At 47.1% G+C, this 19,989-nt stretch overlaps 1 protein-coding gene across 3 annotated transcripts in view; it reads left to right on the top strand.

Moving 5' to 3' along the window:
• Window positions 1-19,989, top strand: part of Colq (collagen like tail subunit of asymmetric acetylcholinesterase) — a 54,468-nt gene that overhangs the window by 26,584 nt on the left and 7,895 nt on the right. For all 3 annotated transcript variants that reach the window (XM_021182123.1, XM_029469125.1, XM_029469126.1), the window contains exons 4-12: window positions 599-643; window positions 978-1,004; window positions 2,588-2,659; window positions 4,988-5,050; window positions 5,421-5,447; window positions 6,071-6,115; window positions 6,281-6,316; window positions 10,244-10,324; window positions 14,655-14,760. In XM_021182123.1, the coding sequence (XP_021037782.1) occupies window positions 599-643; window positions 978-1,004; window positions 2,588-2,659; window positions 4,988-5,050; window positions 5,421-5,447; window positions 6,071-6,115; window positions 6,281-6,316; window positions 10,244-10,324; window positions 14,655-14,760 (502 nt within the window). The remainder of the gene's footprint in view (window positions 1-598; window positions 644-977; window positions 1,005-2,587; window positions 2,660-4,987; window positions 5,051-5,420; window positions 5,448-6,070; window positions 6,116-6,280; window positions 6,317-10,243; window positions 10,325-14,654; window positions 14,761-19,989) is intronic.

Here is a 19,989-nt window from a genome sequence, read left to right as displayed (position 1 = left end):
CCTATAGTTCCTGAGTTCTGAGATTACAGGAGTGGGCCACCATGCCCAGATCCCCCCCTGGGGACATCAGAATCAGCTGTTCTCCGTGCAGAATTCAACTCTCTCCTTCCTGCCAGGGCCTCAGAGAACTGTAGCCAGCGTAGTGAAGGATCCCTGAGGCCAAGAAACAGCACGGTCTCAGTAATGGGGTTTCTCCAGGACTCTGAGGCTGCTCTTACTAAACACTGACGGCTCTAGGGAGAAAATGAAAGTCCAGAAAGTGACACCAATGGTGCCAAGATACAGTGCTGAGAAACGAGGAAGAGGGATGATGAGGAGAGTGGACCACAGGGCCGAGAGGTCCCTGCAGGTGTCCCTGGAGTCCTCCCCCCCGCCCCCCCCCCCCCCCCCCCCCCCCCCCCCCCCCCCCCCCCCCCCCCCCCCCCCCCCCACACACACACACACACACACACACACACACACACACACACACACACACACACACACAGAGTCAGCCCGCTCTGTAAAGGCCCAGTTCTGCAGTCTCCCACTACAGACCCTCCCCTGCAGTCTCTCCTTGTTAGGTAGGTTTTCTTCACCTTTTCTCTCCATTGCGTAGGGTCCACCTGGGCTTCCTGGCAAGACAGGACCAAAGGGAGAAAAGGTATGAGCCGCTGCTTTCTTACTCCTTCCTCGTCTTGACAGCCACTGCTTGCTTTCTGGCCGTTCCCCTGAGATGTTCTGGTTGGGACTTCAAAATACGTGCTCATTCTGTCTTAGCAGACGAAGCGGGGAATGATGCAATGAATAAATGCAGCTATAGTAGTGGGTGCTATTGGTGTGTCCTGCTTTGGTCCACTGGCATGGCAGGCATGCTATAACTGGTCAAGTGACCAACTGAGAGCCACAGCACGCCCAGGCCTCAGCCCTATTAAGTTGTCTGATCCCAGAACTTCTCTTTCAAACAATCTTTGTTTATCTGTCTTCTCTATGCACAGGGGGACCTTGGCCGCCCAGGAAGGAAGGTAGGACCCATGCTGTTTTGTCGGGTAACTGCGCTGCATGTGCATGCAAGTGTGTTTGGTGGCCACCAGTTTCCTGGCAGAACTCTGGTGCTGGTACCCCGCTGATGATGCCAATATGTTTGCCCTTTCTGCCAACACTTTGGTTAAGAGCTGGATCCTGTGGCTGCTAGCATCTGACTGACTTCTTCCAGAGGCTGCTGAGCCTGGCCACACTTTCTCAGCTTCATCCTGCCACCCAATGGGGAACTCTTCAAGTCCCCAGCCAGTGACACAAAATGACCTTCATTAAACTGGAATAAAGTTCTCAAGTAGACAGGAGTGAATAGTTTTGCTTTGGACATTACAGTGGCTCTGAGTCAACCAGCCACACGCCATCATTAGTGTCAGAGAAAGAGCCAGCAGGCAACATTGCTGAAGTCAGAGTGGGTGGTGGCTCTTAAGTTCTAGGTCTTGACTGGGATTGAAGACAGAGCAAATCCATCCTAAAAGATGCTAGTGGCTTTATTATCAACAGAAGCCACAAACAGACCTTTGTAAGATCCAAATAGCAAGACCAGACACAGCTCAGTGACTGTGTTGAATGCTGTCCTGGAGAAAGGCCTGTGGTGGTCTCCCATGCTCTGAAGCATCAAGGTCTGGGTCAATTAGTAATGTCTGCCATGAGTATGGAAGGTGAAAGTAGAGTGTACACGCCAGCATCTGGCATCTTTGTGCTCTTGGCTGAGTCTTTTGAGTCCCCAGCTAACTCTGAAGTGAGCCACCGAGTGTAGAGTTCAAGAGAGATCCCCCACCCCCACCCCCAAGTCTATGTTCTCACCCTTGTTCACAAAGGCCATTCTTCTATAACCCTTAGCTGAGATGGGGTTCTCTGGAAGCAGAGACATGTGCAAGTGAATAGATTATGAAGGAACACTGGCAGGAGGAACCTGAAAAGAGGGCAGAAGAGTGTCATGAGAGTGTGCACAGGGGAAGTCCAACTCCAGCAGCCTGAACTGGGGTGTGTGGAGAGCCTGTCTGTCTGTCCTTCCTTGATTCCTTGAAGTAAGAGATCTGGGATGTTGGGTATAGAAAGGGAAGGTTCATAAGTTACTGGGAAGCCTCAGTGCCCCATAGTGAGTTTCATGGATGCAGGCTTTTATAGAAGCCAACAGTATAGCCTCTGAGGGATAGTGCAGCAGGCAGGCAAAATGCCCTTGAGGGAGTTCCAACAGCATCTGCTGCTGCTCCCAGCACAATCCCAGCTCATGCCACAGGACAACCTGTGGAGAGCCCACAGGAAGCAAGGGACAGTGGGTACACTCAATAGAGGTAATGAAATTTGAGAGACCAAGAAGTTTAGAATCCCTAATCTGCCAATGTTCTCTATTTCTTAAGTAAAATAAAGCGTTGTTTGGTAGCATGACACTAAAAATCTAACTCATGTCTGCTTGACACAGGTTTTTAAACCCTCATTCTTTGTAGGGTAGGGATGAAGGTACAGGAGCCCATGTATGGGAGCCTCATACTCTTATCAGGACCCCAGATATTCTTGAGTGGACGGAAGCATACCGAGGTATCTTGACTTTTGTTCTTGGTCTTTGAAGGGTAGACCTGGACCCCCAGGTGTTCCTGGCATGCCTGGGCCCGTTGGCTGGCCAGGCCCTGAAGGACCCAGGGTAAGTGTCATATGTGTTTGGGGCTCATGTAGTATCAGAATACAAGGGGGAAGATGGCCTCCCTGGGTCCTGGCCAGCAGTGGAGCGCATCACTTCCTTCAGAGGGAAATAGCTGGAATGCAGCTACTAGCCCCCAGCTGCTTCTCCTTCATGTGGGCTGCAGACTTTGGTCAGTGCTATGACTGCTCCTGTGGATAAGTGGGGGCTGCTCCCTTCTTCCCTAGGATGCCCATTTCCCCTTGGTCGTGAGAATGAGTGTTCTAGTCTCTGAGATGACCCAGAGGAAACTTGGGTCTGGGAAGCTCTCACCTGTGCCGCTAATCTGGCGTGGAAAGTCCAGGAGTATAGGCAGGCTGGAAGGATGCAGATTCAGCTCCTCAGAGAATACACAAAGCAAACGCACTCCTGTCCTCTTTTGTCTTATGTTCCTGCTGCCTGTCACAGACTACAGGGTGCCGAGGCCATGACTTGAAGATTTGACCAGCAGAAGCCAGGGCAAGGCAAGCGATTATCCTCTGCTGCTCTGCCTTACTGGCTGCACTGGCAATACAAAAACAGTTCCAAGGAAATTTCTCTTCAAAGAACCACTGTAACTTGGGCTGGAGAGATGGCTCACAGTCAACAGCGATTGTTGTTTTTGCAGAGGACTTGTGGTCAGTTCCCAGCACTTCCACCGTGGCTCACAACCATCTGTATCTCTACTTCCAGGGCATCCGGTGCCCTCTTCCATCCTCTGTGGATGCACATGCGCACATGCAGGCAATTTCAATTTACTGTATGGCCAGGCATGGCGTCTCATACTCACAAACCCAGTTTTCAGAAGGCTAAGGTAGGATCGCTGTGAGTTAGAGGCCAGCCTGGGCTACAAAGTGCATTCCAGGTCAGCCTGCGCTTAAGATCCTGATTCAAACAAAACAAAATCCCCGCTACAGAGAGCTAAGCTGTCCATCATGGCGAACCACACCTAGTTGTGAAACCCTTGAAATGTGACTAATATAACTGAATGTCAACTGTCCAGGACTGGGAAGATATCAGTCAGTAAAGCTGTTTGCCACCAAGCCTGAAAGCCTGAGTTCCATCCCTAGAACCCACATGTGAAAGGAGAGAACTGACTCCCACAAGTTGTCCTCTGACCTCTGCATGTGTATTGTGGGTTGCAAGCGTGCACGTGAGTGCTCACACACACACACACACACACACACACACAGAGTAAATAAAATGTAATTTTAAAATCTTATTGTATCATGATTATGTGTTGAAGTGACAACTGACTAAATGAAAGTAAAACACTGGCAAAATTAATTTCACTAGCTTAGTTTTACATTTAACGTAATTTCTTTTTAAATATTTATTTATGTATGTGCTTTATGTATATGAGTGCTCTGTCTTCATGGACAACCAGAAGAGGGAATCAGATCCCATAGCAGGTGGTTATGAGCTACCATGTGAATGCTGGGAATTGAACTCAGGACCTCTGGAACCACTGAGCCATCTCTCCAGCCCCGTTTGATATACTTTATAAAGGAACTTGCAATTCAGAATGAATGTATAGCCAGGTGTAGTGATAATATTTCCTACAATCCTCGAGCTCAGAGGCAGGGAAGAGCATCATCAATTGAAGGGCATCGTTGTCACCTGAGTTCTCACGTAATGGCAAGGGCTACATGAGACCCTGCCTAAAAAACAAAACAAAACAAACAAACAAACACCCAAACCAACCAAACAAATAAACAAAAGCCAAAGCCAAAATAAACACCACAAATTAATCCCCCCAATAGCATACAGTTGACTCTATATTTCTACTAGTTGGAGGTAGCATACAATTTTGTAATAGAGACAATGAGTACACCCTACACAGCAACCACTTTCCTCTGCTGTATATGCCCCGAGGCTGATTTTCCCCCTACTTGCCTCCCGACTGAGGGTGAGAGTGTAATGAGATGTCTGAAAGACCCTCCCTGTGCAAAAAGCAAAGCAGGTAAAGAATTTACTTGTGGGATACCATAACTTCTGAGGCCCTCACGCTGTCTCCCCTGCCCTCTCACAACCCTTTCCAGGAAAAGACCACACATCACCATTTACAACATCTTAGTGAGTATTTAGTTTGGTGGTCTGTCCAACGTGGGCATTTTTTTTCTCTATTTAATCTCAAGGACCACAGTGAAAGGTGGAAAGTAGAACCCTGGGAGGAGGCAAAGGGGCAGATGGAACTCACGTTCCCAATCCAGCCCCAATATGCTGGTTCCGTCCCAGCTTCCCCAACTCCTGCTTCTGCTTCTCTGAGAAACATCACTGTGGGTCTTCTTTTCCTTCTTCTAATTGCCACAGGGTGAAAAAGGTGACCTGGGTATGATGGGCCTGCCGGGGTCAAGAGGACCGATGGGCTCTAAGGTCAGTGCATGGTGCAGACAGCCATCCCCGGGTCTCTTCACTAACACTGAAGAGCAGCAGCTGTCTACAGAGATGGGGAGGGTGGCTCTGGGACACTGTTGCTGTGCTGGGGAAATCATGCCCTGAGGTACGGGGACACTGGGGTCATATTCCCATTCTCTTCCACTACTGGGGGTTATGGCTCCGGATTAGGCATCTGGGAGCCTGTTATAAGCACAAGCCTCTTGGATATCTTCGTGTTTACTGATGTGTGACCCTTAGGACTCACAGTACAGTGCAGAGCCTCAGCACCACATCAGGGACCCCTCCCATTCCCTCAGCCCCGGCTGTCCTCGAGACTCACTGTAAACATCTGCCTGCTTTCTTTTAGGGTTTCCCTGGATCCAGAGGGGAAAAGGTCAGTCCTCCTCTCTCCAGCCATCCCGATCCTGCCGCTCTGGGTGGGTGGTAGGTGGCACACAGGTCCAGCCCTCTGTCAGTCATCAGCTGCAGCTCTTTTTCCCAGCTATCCCTCTGCCCTCGTGCTGTGTAGGCTGAGGGAGGATAAAGACCTCCCAAGACAGGACACTTCTGATAAAGCTCCCAGTGACCTCACGCCCTGCCCCACACAGGGAGCAGGGGAACAGATGGGATCTAGCAGGCAGGCAAGAGTCTCTGGTCAGTCAGCGAGCGAAGGGGCAGTAGAAGAAGAGGATTTGTCCTCAGGCCAGGTTTCTACTACACGCCTTCTCACCTGCCCAAACCAAACACCAGCCGGCACCTGCCAGATGAGAGGACCAGAGGCCCAGAACTTTCTATGAGTTTCCTTGTACTAATGTTAGGAGGTCTCTGGGGTCTAAACAGAAAACATTTCTTTACTGGGCAAGGCACCTAATATAAGAGCCTAAAGCTTTACAAAAGTGAGGGTGTTGGCTTAGGGAGTTTTTCAGTTTGAAATGTTCCTATCACTACCCGCCTCTCCCCAAACCCCAACACAATGCGATATGAGACCATTGACCCTCTCTTTTGTTTTTCTCCTAGGGATCCAGAGGTGAAAGGGGTGACTTGGGTCCCAAAGGAGAAAAGGTAATGGCAAATCTGTACAACGGATAGGCTTCAATAGAAGTGTCAGCTCCGGCTCCCTTGGCTTATGGACCGATGGGCAGCCATCTTGGAAATGGCTGATCAAATCTACCCACAGCTCTTCCAAGTGATATTTCAGGACAGTCATGATATTTGTTCTCTTCACAGGGTTTCCCTGGATTTCCTGGAATGCTGGGGCAGAAAGTGAGTATCTAGAAGTAGAAAGACTGGACCTCAAGCCCTCCAGACATAGCAAACAGAGCCCCTCCTCTTTGCCCTTCAGGCAGAGAAACTGATTTTAATTGTGGGAAGTTCCAGTTTGAGATGAGGAATACGGTGCATTCTATACTGGGGAGAGGGCAGCAGGAAGATCTGAAGTCAACCTCCACCTGGGAGAGAGGCCCACATTGCTTCTCCTACTTCTTGAAGCTCCAGAGCAGAATTAAATAGCTGAAAGTTCTGTGAGGGTCGACTCCTGTCTCCTATCCGAGCCACAATGGTCAATGATCCTCTTATCCCTCAGACCCTGACAGATGAGTTTAGTTTAGTGTCACTGCTGCCTAAACACTCAATACCATCTTCAAGGGTGGCAGACACTGTTGGAGAACACGGCATTATTTTAAATGGATGACAACAATTTTATTGAAATAGTGAGATATTTATTTTCACACTTGGGACAGGCCTAATTTTAAAAGGAGACAGGTTTAGTTATTAAAGAAAAATTATTCAGTAAATAGCCATGGGGTGATGAATTGATATAACAAAAAATGTGAAGATGGCAATAGACAGAGAGATTTGGGAAAGTTTTTACTTAGATTGAGGATATGGAGTAAGGTTAGGTGTTAGACAAGGGAAGATGTCACAGCATAAAGGAAGACTTGCAAAAATGGCCATGTAGGACAGTCCCTAAGCTGACATGGAATGCTGGGTCCTCAATGCTATAAGATACTGATCATGCCATGACAGCTCCTGAGATAACATGGTTGCTTTTCTATTGCTGTTAAAAGATATCATGACCAAGACAAGTTTCGTGTGTGTGTGTGTGTGTGTGTGTGTGTGTGTGTATGATTGTGAGTGTGTGTTTCAGAAGCTTAGAGTCCATGACAGGGGAGGAAAGGCACAACATCAGGAAGAGCTAAGAGCTTCCATCTAGATCCACACTTTGGAGGGAGGGAGGGAGGGAGGGAGGGAGGGAGGGAGAAAAGGAGGGGGAGAGAGAGACAGAGAAGGACACACTGGACATGGCACAGGCTTTTGAGACCTCAAAGCCCACCCCCATTGACACACCTCCTCCAAGAGCACACCTCCTAATCCTTCCCAAACAGTCCCACCAAGTGGTGACCAACCAATCAAATACATGAGCCCATAGGGGTTGTTCTCACTCAAGCTACCACACACGCTAACATGGCAATGCTGGATCCTCGTGTTGTAAGTCTTTGACACTGGAAATTGTTATCTCTACCTAGGTCATAAACTGGAATGCTTCAAATATGCAAACAAACATTTTCTTAATGTCTTTAATTTTTAAACCCATTCACTTTAAAGTGTTATTTTCTAAAGTAAAGCATTTTTATCCGGTGGTATACAGCCATGGGTCTTGATGCAAGTCACTATAACTTATCCTTACCTTAGCCTGTCAGAAACTCAGTTCCTGCTACCCTAGGTGGGATGCTACATTTTAAAAAGAGATGAATCATATAAACAAATTAAGGCAAACTTCAAAAGAGAAGAAAGTACCTTAAGATGTTTCGTCTAGATTCTCATTCCCTGCAACAGTGATCACCAAAGACTCATTGGTCACTATAAAATTAAATTTGACAGGTTCTCTGGCTTGTGCGCCATTTACCAGGCTTGGCATAGAGAGCGCCGTCTTCCCCCTTTCGTGGCAGGCTGCTTTGGGACAGGGCTGATGTGATAACTGTAATTAGGTCTTAGGAGAGGAATTAGATCAAGAAATCCCTAGCTGTTTCCAGCTGGTAAAGAGAAGAGCCACACTTCCTTCCAAAGACCTCTTTTTAAAATTCATATTTTTTATGCTGATGCTTTCTCCTGGCCAAACAAGATATTCCCTGGGCCCCTCTAAACAGCCCAGGGGGTGTGTGTGAAAACCAGGTTAATCGTTCCTCCATGGCCATGTGGAACCATTGACCCTAACGTGGACTTAAGGAAAATGCTTTCTTAAAAGTTTCATTTTAGCCGGGCGTGGTGGCGCACGCCTTTAATCCCAGCACTCGGGAGGCAGAGGCAGGCAGATTTCTGAGTTCGAGGCCAGCCTGGTCTACAAAGTGAGCTCCAGGACAGCCAGAGCTATACAGAGAAACCCTGTCTCGAAAAACAAAACAAAACAAAAAAAGTTTCATTTTTAAGTGTGTGTGTGTGTGTGTGTCTGTGCATGTATGTGTGCCTGTGAAGGTGGGAGGTCTTAGATCCTCCCAGGGTTAGAAATTTTGTGATCATTCACAACTGCCTGGAGTTACAGGCCATGTGAGCCACCTGATATAGTGCTGGGAACTGAGCTTGGGTTCTCTGGAAAGCCAGTAAACGCTCTTAACTGCTGAGTGAGTTGGAGAGGGACAGGTTCGTCCTGTTGCTAAGCTGACAGGTCAGCTTGGCCCTGGTCCTCACCAGCTACTGGTGTCCTCTGGAATTCCCCATTGTGTTAGAGAACATCACATGTCAAGGAACCTGGGTATCTATTTCTCTCTCTGAGTGGCTAGGATGGCCCTTCATGAGCACTAGCAATTGATAAACAGAAACTTCCCTGGTAGCAACTGCTACACTGGCTATGTTGGGGGCACAGTTTGGGATGCAGGGCAACTGTTTAAAGTAGAAGTGTTGTGCCCGTGGGTCCATAATCCCTAGAGGTACACGCACACGGAGTGCATGTGTGTGTGTGCATGTGTGTGCATGTGTATGTGTGTGTGTACATGCACACAGGAGTACGTGTGTGTGTGTGTACATGTACACAGGAGTGTGTGTCAGTGTGTGTGTGTGTGTGTTTGTGTACATGAACACGGGAGTGTGTGTATGTGTGTGTGAGTGTGTGTGTGTGTGAGTGAGAGAGTGTGTGTATGAGTGTTATACATACCAAAGTGCAAGTGCGGATGTCAGAGTTCAACTGATGGCTCTGCTTCTCTTCTACTGGGTCTTTAGGCTCAGCAGGGAGCGGCTTTTCCCACAAAGCCCTTTTGATAGTCTGAAAAATATCTTTTGCAAAAAGCTGGCTTTGAACTATGAAAGAGTTATTTTTAATTAGGAATGTGATTTACATTGTTTTCCATATTTTAATAATATTTGTGTGGTGACTATTTGAACAAATACTTGAAGCATCTTTTCTCACAAAAAGGGTTTTCATCTGAGTTGGACAGAGTGGTACATATCTGTAACTCCTACACTTGGGAGACAGAGGCAAGGGGATTTCAGGGTCATCCTCAGCTATGTAGATGGATAGAGGCCAGCCTGGGCTACAGAAGATCCTAGCTCAGAAAGATTTTTAGGGAAAAGTGAGCTGAAACTCAAAATAAAACTTACTGATTTGTGAAGAACTGATGAATGCAACTACGCTTTAATCCCAGTAAGCAGGGGGGCAGAGGCAGGTGGATATCTAGGAAGGCTAGCCTGGCCTACATATCAAATTTCAGGCCAGCCAGAGCTATGTAGTGAGACCCTATCTACAAAAGTGGAGAGTTATACAATCCCCAATAAGAATGAGAAGCATACCCAGCATTACATCAGAAAAGACTGTTCCCAAACATCAAAAACACCCAACTCACACGTGTGAGCTTGTACTAAAAATGTAATTGTCCAATTAGACAAGAAAGTCTTTTCCCCAGTCAGGAGTGACACAGGCTCACGTGCAACTGAGATGCAGGAGTCACCCTGACCACTGTGGACCAGGTTGTCTCTTCCGTTTGACCACCAGAGCACCTATGGCTCTAGAGCACTAAGTCACACTCGGCTTGCCTTCCTTCTTTCTTTCCTATTAATATGAGCTCGTCAGTCTCCCATACTCCCAGGGACAGCCCTACCTGGGGAGGGCACAGTATGAAGAGGAGGCGCTGGCAGCCAGTGATAGGAGAGACCCACATAGATGTGTCTACTCTGTCTCTCACTTACCTCTCTTCTCCCCAGGGTGAAATGGGTCCAAAGGGAGAGTCTGGGCTGGCAGGACACCGAGGCCCCACAGGAAGACCAGGAAAACGAGGCAAGCAGGTAAGAGCCTCAGGGTTTACTCCCACCGAGGTCACACCCCATGGCTTGGAAATGAGTGGAGCAGCATGCAGGAGTCAACTGGAGCCATCCCACAGCCCTGGATCCAGGCATCCTCAGGGCTGGTGGACAGAGCAGCCTCACTACTAACGGACCTTCAGGCTTCTTGCAGCCGACATGGTTCAAGGTTACAGGCTCTACTCAAGGTCAGAAGTGGGAATGGCCCGAGTTCACTTTGTTCAGAGGAATGCATACATCTTTATAGATAGATAGATAGATAGATAGATAGATAGATAGATAGATAGATATATTTTAAAGATTTATTTATTTATTATATGTAAGTATACTGTCTTCAGACATTCCAGAAGAGGGCGTCAGATCTCATTACTGATGGTTGCAAGCCACCATGTGGTTGCTGGGATTTGAACTCAGGACCTTTGGAAGAGCAGTCAGTGCTCTTACCCGCTGAGCCATCTCGCCAGCCCGAATGCATACATCTTAACTGAAGCAACTGAGAATGGGAGGAGACCGAGGCCATTTTGCAGAAACTTGCCTTCTACCCAGTGTGCTGGGTATAGACGGAGTTTTCCAGAACAGCCTAGGCCCTTCCCTGATGACAGTTCTCACTGCACAAGCCCCTAATTTAGAAGTGATCCTCTTCACTGGTGTTGTTGGGAGTTTAGGGAAGTTGTTCGCTTTGAGCTCCCTTGTCAGCAGGGCAAGCCAGGTTATGCAGTTGGGAAATGGAATTCCAGGGCTGGCTTGAGGACTGTGCTAAGTGCCCGCAGGAAAACTAGCCCCTTGACTCATGGCCAGATGCATCTGAGAGATGAGCTCTGTCACCTTTTTTTGATTGGTGGCAGTGCGGGAGGTTCTTTGGTTTGTTTGTTTTACGACAGGGTCTCACTGTGTAACATAGGACGGCCTTGGACTTCACTAACCCTGCATTATTTTTCTTCTTATTATTATCATAACTCAGCTGCCTATTTCTTTTTTGTCGTCGTTGTTTTGTTTTAAATTTTGAGACAGGGTTTATCTTTGTACCCCTGGCTATCCTGGAACATACTCTATAGACCAGGCTGGTCTTGCCCTCAGCAATCTGCCTGCCTCTGACTCCCAAATACACATATTACCACTGCCCAGCTGCCTTCTTCTTCTTTTTTTTTTTCCCAAATATTGAAATCCAGCTTTATTTAGGGGCCGGGGCAATGAGTTGGGTAAAGTCCTTTCCATGTAAGCACGAGAGCTGAGCTTGGTCCCAGCGTTCATGTGAGAGGGCCAGCGTGGCAGCTCGCTCCTGTAAGCCAAGCACCAGGGAGGCAGAGCCCCAACCACTCTGGCCAATCCCACAAGCTGTGGGTTCAGTGAGAGACCCTGCCTTAAAATAAGGTGTGGAACCTTTGGCCTCTGCTTGCACACTCAGATACAAGCCAGCTTATGTAAATAATCTTAGTTGCTGAAAATTGATATTTACACTTCTGATATTTACACTAATTTAATGATTCTGGGTATGTTAGAAGAAAAATGCTATTTTGAGCACCTATATAAAACATTTCTTATTTTTAATTGTTACCGTATTTTATGGGAAGTAGTTTAAATCCTCACTTCCGATTTTTACAATTTCTTTGTAATGAGAATATTTCAACTCTACCCAGATCATTGGCTTTTTATCTCCATCCTGTTGTTGGTTATGACCTGATCTGGGTATTATAGCCTTCCATAATTCTTTCTTCTTTCATTTTAAGATTTGTTTATCCATTTATTATGTTCTTGTTGCTTTGAGACAGAGTCTCATGTAGCCCAGGCTGGCTTCAAACTCTGTCCTCAAACATGCTGGGGTTGCATGTAGTTCAGAATTATCTCTTTTCTTTTATGTCCAATATGTAGTTATTTTTTCCTTACAACTTAAAATCACAATGTGTACAGCTTATTGTTATTGTGGAAATTAATGAATTTTTAAACATCTTCTAAAAATACCTGCATCATATTCTAATAGACAAGAAAGCAATAGGTTGTGTGGAGGCCCGCCACGACCGTAGAGAGGACATGCTTTTTCCACTCTGTTGGCTGTTTCCCCAAGCCAAAGTGAGGATTCCCAGACTTCAGTTCACACCAGACTTGTCCCCACGAAAGCTGCTGTTGACTTGAAAAAACCATCATGGGGTGGGGATTTAGGTCAGTGGTAGAGTTTTTACCCTGAGTTCCAGCATCACAAAAAGGAAAAAAAAAAAAAAAACCTGTTAAGGATACAGAACCTCTTCCTCAAGAGAAACCTCCTCGGCCCAGGGAAACCTCCCATAAACACATGGCACTTTCCACACAGTGACCAATGAAGCAGAAGATTCCTCTGCTGGCCGCGGGTGACAGAGTCAAGGAGTGTTTCCAGTTCCTTCAAGCTGTGCACTTCCTGAGCTCAGAGCCAGCTGGCCTAGCTGTTAGAAAAACAAGCCTGACTGGCTATATTAAGCTGCTGTGACTTCCTTTGCCATTCTGGGACCCATCTTGGTTACCATTCGGCATACTTCACCCTGGCCTGCGGATTAACAGCCTCCTCCACGAGGGTGGGATTGGAAACAAACCAACCTCATGGGTCCCCTGGGACGAGATAGGAAAGTCTTTAGGAGGCCACGTTGGCAGGACAGCATCTCACTGAATCAGTGTGGAGATTGGAAACAGAATAGCTACAGGTGTGACTCTCTTTAAGAAATCAGGACATCTTGGGTGTGAGGGACATTTGGCTGGGACATCTGTCATCCAGTTGATCGTGATGGTTGGTTTAACTGGTCTGGCTGTTGAGGAGGGAACTCACTGGTCCATGTGGTTCTTCCAAAGCTGCACGATTGGATAAGGAAGATGACTTCTCCAATAGAGGGCTGTTGTTTGGCCAGGAGTACAGAGGTAGTTATGCTTCCATACTAGGATCTCCAAAGGGCTCTAGGAAATCAGAACCCCTTCCCCCATGAGAGAAGATGAAGCCTGGCTAGCCACTAGGGTTTCCCCATCACCCTTCATTCTTCACAAGTCATATCTTTACTTCTGCCATCTTTGTCAACCTCATAGAACCTAGGTGGGTGCCTATTTCCTGGCTCCACTTTAGAGAAGATAAATCCAAGGCACAAAGCAATACCATGAGTTACCCAGGGCCTCACAGTCAAGGGAGAATATCTTGGCTGACAGATTATCAAAAATCCCTCTGCATTCACTGCCAACTTCATTCTCCCCCTTCCTTTGGTCTGGGGAGAGAAGATGAACTTGGTAGATTCTAGCCTACATGGAATTTATGTCTCCTGGGGAGACAGATGAAGTGATCACACAATAACTTATGACCAGTGATCTGAAATAAATGCTAGAAGAACCATGGTGTGTGTGTGTGTGTGTGTGTGCCTGTGCATGTCCATGTGTGCATGCATGCATGCATGTGTGCATGGGTATGCTCATGCCTGTGTGTATGCTTGTCTCTCTCTGTGTGTGTGTGTGTGTGTGTGTGTGTGTGTGTATGCCTGTGCATATCCATGTGTGCATGCATGTGTGCATGGGTATGCTCATGCCTGTGTGTATGCTTGTCTGTGTGTGTGCGTGTATATTCTGAGACTGAGTTTCACACTGTAGCTCTGGGTGGCTTATAACTAGAACTCATTGTACATCTCAGGCTACTTTTAAACTAGTAGCCATCCCTCTGCCCTCAGCCCGTTGAGTGTGGTGATGACAGGCATGCGCCTCACCACTCAGCTTGAAGAAGAAAGCTTTGAGAGAACTTGGTGGGAGACATCAGTGTTGCCTGGGGAGATCTTGCAGCTGAGACAACAGAACTTAAAACTAAAGGTAGAGGGGCATAAGGAAGAGCTTAGAGTGTGAAGAGAGAGGATTTTGGGTTAAGAATCATGGTGTTTTTGACCAAAAAAAAAATCACCACCACCAACAAACCCTCTGACTCAGGCCATGACCAGCTTCTTGCACTCAGTAAAGAGTGGGGTCTCTACCAAGATAGTAAAGGAAGTCTGTGGGTAGAAACAACACTTCTTATAGAGTGAAAATAACCCTAACATGTGGGTAAACGCTTGAATGATAGGTCCAACTTGGCCACCTGAACATTAGGCATTGCGCAGATCCTGGTCTGAAACTCCACTCCCTAATTCATGCAGATAATGAACTTAGTGAGGTCATCAAACGTGCAAATGTTGCTTGCTCTGTTTGTCTCGGGAGCAGGGTGCTGGAGACCACCATGAAAGCTTTTGCTTTTCTAAGCAAGGTGGTCTCTGACTTAGAGGCAATGTGGAGGAAGAACTTTGTTATGCCATGATATCACAATGGGTTCCATCTTTCTCTCTGTTAGGGTCAGAAGGGAGACAGTGGAATTATGGGCCCACCAGGCAAGCCTGGGCCTTCTGGTCAACCTGGCCGTCAAGGTCCTCCAGGGCCCCCAGGCCCGCCATCTGCAGGTAAGACTTATGCAGCTTCACTTGATCTACACAGTAGCACTCCCAACTCTGTCTCCCAGGAAGGCCACAAGGAGATGCCAACAGAGTTCTACATTGTGTTTCTTGCTAGAAACCGCCAGAGTCTCCTTTGCATATATGTTCCTAATTTGTCTATGATTTGGCTAACTGAACTTTGTTTTAACATTCTGGAGAACACACAGAGAGTAAAGAGAGGGTAGATTACATTCGTGATATCATTTATATTTTCAGTGAAAAGGGTACCTATTTCATCAACTACAGTCTTTTTCACTTTAAAAAAAAACCATATATTTATTTTATGTATGTGAGTACACTGTAACTATATAGATGGTTATGAGCCTTCATGTGGTTGTTAGGAATTGAATTTTTAGGACCTCTGCTCGTTCCAATTGGCCCCGCTCGCTCAGGCCCAAAGATTTATTTATTATTATACATAAGTACACTGTAGCTGACTTCAGATGTACCAGAAGGGGGCGTCAGATCTCATTACTGGTGGTTGCTGGGATTTGAACTCAGGACCATTCAGAAGAGCAGTCAGTGCTTTTACCCGCTGAGCCATCTCACCAGCCCCTCCGAACATTATCTTAAACCCAGAAAACATTACAGATTTTTCTGTCTTACAGTGTGGTAAAAGATTGTTTATTTGCTTTGGGGTATATAGGGTATATTGGAAGGAATTGTTAAAAAGAAATTAAGAGTCAATCACTGAAGATGAAATATGTATGTTTCTACCTTGTTTTATCCATTTAATTTGATTAGTTAAGTCCTTTATTTTATTCCCTTGTTGGCTCAATGTAAGGCCTTTTAAAGCACCTCACCTGTATAAAGATGACATTACTAGGTCAATCTTCAGCGATACAAAAGGAATCACAACTGTAATTACACTTTTTTCTCTTAATAAATATTTTAAAATTCCACAATGCCTTTCTTCTACTGTGGTTGTGGCTCTTCTACAACCACACAGTGAGGTTGTCACTGAATGTCCTGCTCTGTTAGATCCCTTAAACCAAAGGAAAGTTAACTCTGAGACTCTATCTTGTCAAGACACCATGAAGTCTCACTCAAAACTCTCGAGTTTTTTTCTTTCCTGCCTTTCTAATTGCCACATACAGGTTAGGTGAAGAGCCAGGTAGTGTTGGTGCATATCCTTAAACCCAGCACTTGGAAGGCAGAGGCAGAAAGAGCTCTGTGAGTTCAAGGCCAGTCTGGTCTACAGCACAAGTTCCAAGACAGCCAGGGCTGTTATACTGAAAAACCCCATGAAACAAACAAAACCAAAAGCGGTTAGATGACGATCCTGGTGAGCTGTAGCAGGAGCACACTGGCGAAGGGTCCTTCTGCTTTGGCCTACTCTTCCCCACCTCGTATTTAGTTAGGTGTCCATGGATACCTGGGGACCATTGTCTCAAGCTGTGCTTGGGCATCACAGCATCTCAAGACGGGGAATCCTTGGAGCCACGAGATAACAATCAGGGACTGACAGCATGATGGAAGCCTGGTTTTGCCTGTGGAAAGAACTTTATTGGGCCTTGGAGTGATTAGGGCTAAAACCCTGAGGATTCTGGAGACGGGCATATGCATATGAAGGTGGACGGCAAACTAAGACCTTACTGATCCCGTCTGTGCTATTGTGTATTTGCAAACATGGCCCCATCGGGTTCCTTCCTGGGCCTGGGGACTGAGAGCAGGTTCTCAGAAAGCCATGTTTGTACAGTCAGTTGAGGACGGTAACCCAGAGATTTAGCAGCCAGCAGCTTTGTTTTCCTTCCCTGCGTCCCTAGTCCCTTCTCTCCCGGATCAGGGGCGGGGGGCGGTATGCCCATTTCCCTCTCTACCACTGAATCCTCTCCCAACAGGATGCACTGTTCTTTCTCGTACAGCTCTCACCATTGGTGACTTCCTTTTCTCTCTCCCTCTCTCCCTCTTTCCTTCCTTCTTTCTCCCTTTCCTTTTTATTCCATTAGAGTGTGTGTGTGTGTGTGTGTGTGTGTGTGTATGTGTGTGTGTGTGAGAGAGAGACTAGGTGTTGAGCACAGGCCAGGGCTTCATATACAAACTCTCTAATGCTAAGTTACCCCTGCTGACTCACAGCAGATGTGCTTCACCTTCCCGCGGGATGCCAGCCACCCTGAAAGCTGAGTCAGTATCACATTGCCTATGGCATCTGGTGGCTGCAACCACTCAGGGACTGGTCCCTACAGAGACTCACTCTGTCCCTCCTGAGTTACACCTGCAGTCGAGCAGGGCTGTTGGCCATCTCTTCAGACTGATGTCCCCTCCCTAATCCTTCCTCTCAAATGATTTCCTTTCTGAGGAGCTACCTAGAAGAAGGGGTGAAGAGGACAAAGAGGCAGAGTGGGTCAGTCTCCCTGCTCTTTGTGAAAATCAGGGGACAGGGAGTGTGAGTAGGGGTTTAGAAGAGACATCCCCGTGCCTAACTTGGATAATAATTACAGAGCTTGAGAAGGCCTCTGGAGTGACTCCCCACATTTTAACCTGATAAAGCCCCAAACTTGCAGGTATTGTGATGTACCCCAGTATCCCTTTAAGAGTATGGGAAGTTCCAAGACGGGCGGGGGTGGGGGGATCAAACAAAAAGCCACAAAGCAACTCCAGAAGAAACTGTGCCCTCTGCCCTTTCCTCAAAGCCTCCTCTTTTATGAGAACACAAGTTAGAGTGTGTTCTGTCCGATGCTCTATCCCAATCCTTCCTTTTATGTCTAAGAACCTTGGACTTCCTCAAGGCCACGGAGCTTGCTGGAGGTCCAGATTCCATCTGAGGTTCCTGAAGCCCCACATGGCCCTTTGGGTTTCGTTCTGGTTCCTCTGTCTTCTCATGCTCTCCTCTTCACCTGCTTCCCACAGGCAGCTCCTGGGAGAGAGAGAGAGAGCGAGGTCCTTGGACAACAGGGCATGGCCGTAAGGCTGGAATGTAGTAAGATTTTAGGAGTTTTGGTCTCTTTGAAAAAACACAGAACTATGGGAACATGTTTTCATTTTAACCCCAGGTGTGGGGTATGGGGCTGCTTCAGACTGTCCACAGCAGCTGACTATGATTTGTCTTGTGCTCTAGCAGGGGCATGGTTTTGCCAGCTGCAGCTAGTTTCTGTGATTTCATGGTGTTTGGAATTCTGGGAATTTTTCAAAGGACATATATGTGTTAGAGCTCCGCTAGGTTGCAGTTTATTAAGTAGTCTGTGTAAAGAAGAAGAAATTAGATATCCAAACAGCCAAAATCAAACTTGCTCCAGGGAACTCGATGCCTCATATCAGCAGGAAGTAGTCTAACAATAATGTCGCCCTCTTTCCAACCCCTAACTTTATTCAAGGATCTCTCTCCTTTCCTCTCTGTCCTTTTTCCTCTTTTATCTAGGATTAGGGGTTAAAAGGGTGGAAGAAAGGGGGTGGCGAAGGATGTAAGAAAGAAGAACCCACAAAGTAGTAAAGACAGCTACCCTGGGGGAAGAAATTCAGGCTGTGCCATTCAGAGCATCATGGCAGGAAGCTGGCAGGATGCTGGATGTCCTCTGACACCTGGGAGGAAGCGGAAGCAGTGGGGACTGCGGTGGGGGCAGCAGGCTCCCTGCCACATCCTGTCGGGAGGCCACCTCAGGTCTGTCTCAGCACCATGGAACCAGCTGGTGTTGGAGAGGGCAGGAACGTTTTAATTACTCAGGTTACAGGGGAAGGGGGAATGGGAGTGAGGAAAGAATACAGGCAAAATCTAAGATGTAATTTGCAGTAATACGATTATAACTTTGAACACTTCTTTCCTGTATTCAGACAGGATATGAATGAATCAACATGGCACCTGGGAGCACCCGTGTTCTTGGGCCTGTCATCTGAACGGGGCAGAGTTATTCAAATATCAGCCACACCACTAATTAGCTGAATATCTGAAAAGCCCTGACTCTTTCCGGAGCTATGGTTCTGGTGGAGCTCTGAGGTCATAGAACATTCCAGAAGACTGCTCCAGTGCCTCTCTCAAGTTCCTCCTTGTCTCTTTGGAGTCTCTGAAAATATCAAAACCCAAGACTATGCTTTCCCACAGAATTCTTTTCCTATTTTGTTAGAACTGAAGCTTGGCTTGCTGTTGGACCAGCCTGTGAGCCAGCTAAGGGAGGCTTAAGGCAGGTGGGGTGGGTCTTCATTGGGTCCTTCTACTATGTGGCATCTTCCTTATGGCCCTGACCAGACATCACACTCTGGGTTCACTTTATTTGCCACCCTTCTAGGATCTACAGACTCAGTTCCCAGTTCCTGGCTGCCCCAGCTGAACTGCCTTCGACCCAGGGTAGGCTGGTTTCCAGTGGTCCCCAATGGTCCCTACTGTTCCCGGTGTTCCTGAAGGAGGGGCAGGCAATTGCTCTATCTATCCAGCCCCTTCTCTCTCTCTCTGTCTCTCTCTCTCTCTGTCTCTCTCTCTCTGTCTCTCTCTGTATCTCTCTCTCTGTCTCTCTCTCTCTCTTTGTTCTGTCAAATGACTCTAGTTTCAGCATCTTTCTGTCAAACAGAAGTGACTTCCATAAAGACCTTCCTTTGCTCTCTAACTAGTTGTTACTCAATCACCAGATACTCTGTTTCCAACATGTGTCAAGCCATGGCCTGCCCTTGTCAAACTTCCTGTGGGAAGAGAGACCTTAATAGAATAATCTCAGAATGTGTAGGCTTGTAAGCAGAGGGGAAGTACCTAGAAGGCAAAGAGTCTGGATATGATGTCTTAGGCCTGTGATTCCAGTACCTGGGTGACAGACAGAATTGCCACCAGTTGGAGACCAGCTTGGGCTATATAGCAAGTTCGTGGCCAGCCTGTGCTACCAAGTGAGACTGTTTCAGGAGAATACTGTATTTAAAAAAAAAAAAAAAGTCAAGGCAAAACTGGGTAGAGAGGTGCATGCCTGAAGTTCCAGCTACTTTGGAGACTGAGGCAGGAGGATTGCTTAAATCCAAGAGTTCAAGACCAGGCTAGGCAATTTAGTCAGACTTCATATCAAAAAAATAAATGACGGTTATAGGTCAAAGTGAAGCCAGGTGGTGGCACACGTCTTTAATCCCAGCACTCAGGAAGCAGATCTCTGAGTTCGAGGCCAGCCTGGTGTACAAAGTGAGTTCCCGGACAGTCAGAGCTACACAGAGAATCCCTGTCACAGGGCAGGAGGTGGGGCGGGGGCAGAGTTAACGTGAGAACTATAGACAGGGACCTTGCTACAT

This window comes from Mus caroli, chromosome 14, assembly GCF_900094665.2.
Source record: "Mus caroli chromosome 14, CAROLI_EIJ_v1.1, whole genome shotgun sequence".
NCBI classification, from domain to species: Eukaryota; Metazoa; Chordata; class Mammalia; order Rodentia; family Muridae; genus Mus; species Mus caroli.
The sequence above is the reverse complement of the archived record's forward strand: the minus strand, read 5'-3'. Positions and strand labels throughout refer to the sequence as shown.